Source organism: Lutjanus erythropterus, chromosome 17, assembly GCF_056507025.1.
Source record: "Lutjanus erythropterus isolate fLutEry1 chromosome 17, fLutEry1.hap2, whole genome shotgun sequence".
In the NCBI taxonomy this organism is placed as follows: Eukaryota; Metazoa; Chordata; class Actinopteri; order Lutjaniformes; family Lutjanidae; genus Lutjanus; species Lutjanus erythropterus.
In genome coordinates, this window is record NC_139333.1 from 11,815,775 (window position 1) to 11,820,367 (window position 4,593).

The window sequence follows — 4,593 nt, forward strand, 5'->3', positions numbered from 1 at the left end:
TGCAAGTAACACCTTTATTCATTGACAAGAAGGCAACAAGTGGACTAATTACATGAATATGAAAATGGTTTTGGAAGCACCACAGTGCAGTCAAATATGATCATAGTGGTTCTGCATATAAACACATATTTACAGCCTTCGACGTTTTGTACAAATCCATATAAATATGACCTGAGTTGTTTTTTTGTTAATTATTCTGACGCGCTCTCTATAAACCCACATGCAGATTTGAATGTAGCATCATGGATCAACTGCACAGTTTTGTCAATATTCGGTTCGTGGTTAGGCTACTTGTTAAAAAAAAAAAAACTTTGCATATTCATTTACAAAAAGAGTTAAGGAAATACAACAGAAGCGATAAATAATTTAAAAAACCACGCCAGATGTCCGTTAAATATGCTGCCACAAGCGATCAGAAATCCCTCATGTGCTTTGTGAATGGAGAAAACGCAGTTCTGAAACACTCTTGATCATCCAGAAATCAAAATGTTTCACTTCTTCAGGCCTGCTCCCGGTCCACTCAACCTTTTGCTCTGCAGAGTCATTGTGGAGAGACCTCGTTTGAGAAGGGAAAAAAAAGATAAATCTGCTCTTGAGTCATTGTTAATAAACAGCTCCCACGCTCTGCTGCGGGACTGGGTGGTGCACGGTGCCCGGGTGCTGTAGATGTGATCCCTGCTGGTACCAGTGGTTGTTATAATCCTCCAGGTAAGGCGGCGACGAGCTGTGCGTCGGCTGCGGGACCTGAGGTCTGCTGATCGGGGTGTTCTGCGGGGTGCTGTTGTCCCACACTGCGGGGGAGGGCGGGGAGTTGCAGGCCATGGAGTCGCTGGCGTTGGGACTGTGCTCCAGGGGAACCTCGCCGTTCTTGTACAGTTTCTTGAACTTGGACCTCCGGTTCTGGAACCAGATCTTCACCTGGCAGAATAAGAGTGTGAAAATTAAATGTAATGCAACAGAAATTTCAAAACATAAAGTGTTATAACATGTATTATATTGATTTTTCCATAATAAATATTACTCTGCATTAGAAAAACTCATAAAAATACAATCTTAACTGTATTTTCTGAGATAAAATACCAGTATTTATATTTTTCAACTTGTTTTAAATAATCAAACCGTGTCTGTTGTGCGTAATTACGCACGGATGGATAATTACAGAGCACATTATTAGCCACATTCGGAAGCATCGACTCACGTGAAAGAAAAAACTATTGATCAATTATAAAACATCAGGTGTTATACCGGGTCAGGCAGCTTCTTACCTGTGTCTGAGTAAGGCCGAGCTGCGCCGCCAGCTCCGCTCTCTCGGGCAGTGCGAGGTACTGCGCCTTCTGGAAGCGCCTCTGCAGAGCAGCGAGCTGGTAGCTGGAGTAGATCGTCCTCGGCTTGCGGATCTTTTTCGGTTTTCCGTTCACCATGCGGACCTCAGGCTCTGGCTCCTCTTTCACTACAAATTACAAGAAAATATTTAGATAAAATACACCACTGAGGAAAACTTTGAGTAGCTATGACAGGTGAAACTTGAGCATAATTAAATAAGTGAAACGGTAACGACAACATTTTGATGAGATGATATGAAAATGATGTTTATAATTGCACATATAAACTGTGCATTCAAAGACTTTCGTAGCGTGTACGTGTCACAAAATAAAAATCAAAACTAAATAACTCAGACAGGATTTTTTTTTTTTTGTCAGAATACCATTTTGGCAGGCCAGAGGTAACAAGTTAAAATTGATGGAGTGAATATTATTAGCTTTAATCAAACCATCATTGTTTTATGACCAGCTGTTAATGGCTGGCTCCTTCCCAGGCGGGCTGTTAAAACACGACATTAACAGCTACCGCCGAGAAAATGTTGGGTTTTTTGGGGGGAGGGGGGTTCAACCCAGAAATGCACAGCAAATAAAACATACACGCTAGCGATGTTACCCTGGTCTTGTGAGGTAAAAATTTATGGAGGCAAGAAACGCAAAGAAAGAGTGTAGTTATGTACACTTAACTCAAGACAGCAAGTTACACTGCATATTTATTATCTCCAATTTCTACGACAAATGTTTTCCAAAGACATTTTTGGAAAATTCCAAAACATAACAACACAATGGAAAAAGAAAAATAGCTGGTCATACAGTATTTCTGTGTTTTCATTTGCAATCGGAGCTTTATAACCCGAGACTACCCTTATCTTCATCTTTAGGCGCAGATAAAATTACGCACCCTGGAGATAAACACAACATTTACCTGAGCTCGGAGGCGAGGCCTGCAGGTGATCTCTGTTGTAATGTCCGAACTGTCTGTAGCTGTTTGTGTACGGGTATTCAGATTTGGTGGCGTACGCTCCCGCGGCTCCCATTCCGTTCAGGTTAAACTGGTGGTGGTAAGAGTTCATGGGCTGTCCGTACGCTTGACTCTGATAATATTCGTGCTGGCCGTGGGCCGTCTGTCCGCTATAGTAGCCCATGTCCGTCACCGAAGACTCGGGCAGAGTAGGAGAGTCCTTGGAGTTCGGGTGGCAGCTCATAGATCCTGGCAGATCGGTCAAAATACAAGCAATCTTCTTGTCATACGTCTGCCCGGCGCTCATGGTGAAAGCGGCCCTCCACAGTTAATAAACAAAGTCCACTCTTGGATTCTTTCGTTTCGTTTCGAGTTTCGTTTTAAGCAAAAACGTAAGAAAAGAAACAGAATGTGTGCGCTCTTTGGAAAGCCTATAGTCCAATGAAACTCTCCCAGCTGCAGAAACTTGGTTGTGGCATCGCTCAGCCCTGTGACACAGAGTTATAGAGAGCTGGGCTGGAAGCTGCCTTCTCATTGGCTCCACCGTTTTCCCCCCTTCTTGCGCTTCAGGCGAAGTCGTGGTGAAACCCAGCCTTCAGCCAAGAGCGCCTGCACGCATACCTCACTGCCCTGAGTGATTTTTCTTCTCTAGATTTGCATTTACCTGTTCAGTGGAAGAACATGCAGCTCTGCAGGTCTTAACGGACTGTCTTTGCAACACAACCACATACAGGTCCAGGTTTTCTCTGCATCATCTCCAGGCTGCCTGGCTCCAAGATGTCCCCAGCACAATAGTCTTTTTAAAACCTTAATCCTGCAGCCAGAGCGTCCCCGGCCCTTAATGCGAATTATGCAATGTTTTCTTAACAGTGCCTAGAGATCACACTTTATTCAGCCCATTAAAAGGCTGCCAGCCAGTCTCCCACAGACTCTTATTGTCATTCAAAGGCGCTGGAGAACAGTGAACTTTACGTGAAAGAGATGAAGCAGATAGGTAAAAGATCCGTTCAGCTGATTTTGCTTGCGGGTAAATTCCTCCACACTGTCCGTGATGTGTGTGTGTATGTGTGTGTGTGCGTGAATGCAAATAAGATCAACACTGTTAGAATACTAGAGAAGTGTACTCACAGTGGACAACATGGACGTTGAAACAGCCTGCAGTAAACGGTTTCATTTTTACCTATTTTGAAATATATTTTGATTTAAAAAAGAAAGAAAAGAAAGAAAATTCGCTTGTAATTTAAACAGGACATATTTTCATTTGCGCTCAGCTGAAATCACAGTGCACAGCGCCCACTGCTGTATTCATTCACACATGGATCTTTAGTTTTCCGCCTGCAGAACAGATAAAAGCAGCCTCACATGGCTGAAGATGGACAAACTTTGTTCTTAAAGCTACTGACAATATTTCCCATTGTTAAATTAACGTTTTTCACAGACTACAATCTCAAATTTTTCAGTGACACTGCCGATATAAACAGAAATCTCCTCTGGTGCCTCTCATGTCTGATAAACTACCGCCCTCTTTTGGTAACTTTCTGTAACACTGACATAAAGTTAGTGAGACATTTGGTGGAGGTGAAGTGACAGACAATACTTCACGTCAAAATCGGTATTACAAAAAGTAATTCTAGACAGTATTCTACTATTTCATTCACACATGAGACTTTGGTATCACCACAACTATTCATCCACACGAGTAAAGGTATGTTTCACAAAAGATTTGAATAATTCAAAAATTTAGGCCTTTTAACTTTAGGGCCAACTTATCTCAATACACAGTGCCCTCAGAAAAACTGGTGCTTCATTGCACAGGAAGCTGAGATTTTTCTGCAAGTACATTAAAGGTGAATCTTGGAAGATATGTATTTTTGAGATTTGAGAAAATGACGTTAGACACCAAAGGCGGTCACCCAATTTTTAGAAGAAAATCCACTCATTTCTTGCAGGGACCATAGCCACTCAGATATATTTTGTTTGCATATTACGCCAAAATGCAAAAATCTGAAAAAAACAAAAAACAAAAAAACAAAAAACAAAAAACCTTTATACTGAAAATAGACAATAGATATGAAGCAAACTAAGTGTTAAAAACTGATTAGAGCATCTGTCTGAGACCCAACAGATTCACCTCTTGCCCAAATCAAATTCTACTTATTTGGTAGACATGTTTCTGTCCACCATTATAAATGCAAGTGAAAACTTAAGAGCATAAAACATACAATCTGAAACCCAAACAAAAGTGAGCAGCAGTGTCTCTCTTGCAATTTTGGGGAGTACTAACTAACTAAACTGCAACTTGCAGCTGAACTA

General features: G+C 41.6%; 1 protein-coding gene across 1 annotated transcript; it reads right to left on the reverse strand.

Moving 5' to 3' along the window:
* On the reverse strand, positions 1 to 2,716 carry dlx3b (distal-less homeobox 3b). Its single transcript, XM_084741341.1, has 3 exons — positions 2,245 to 2,716; positions 1,266 to 1,450; positions 1 to 918 (listed from the first exon to the last, which is right to left on the reverse strand). The coding sequence occupies exons 1-3, from the start codon at positions 2,585 to 2,587 to the stop codon at positions 604 to 606; spliced, it is 843 nt and encodes a 280-aa protein (XP_084597467.1). The 5' UTR covers positions 2,588 to 2,716; the 3' UTR covers positions 1 to 603.
* Positions 2,717 to 4,593: the final 1,877 nt, after the last annotated feature.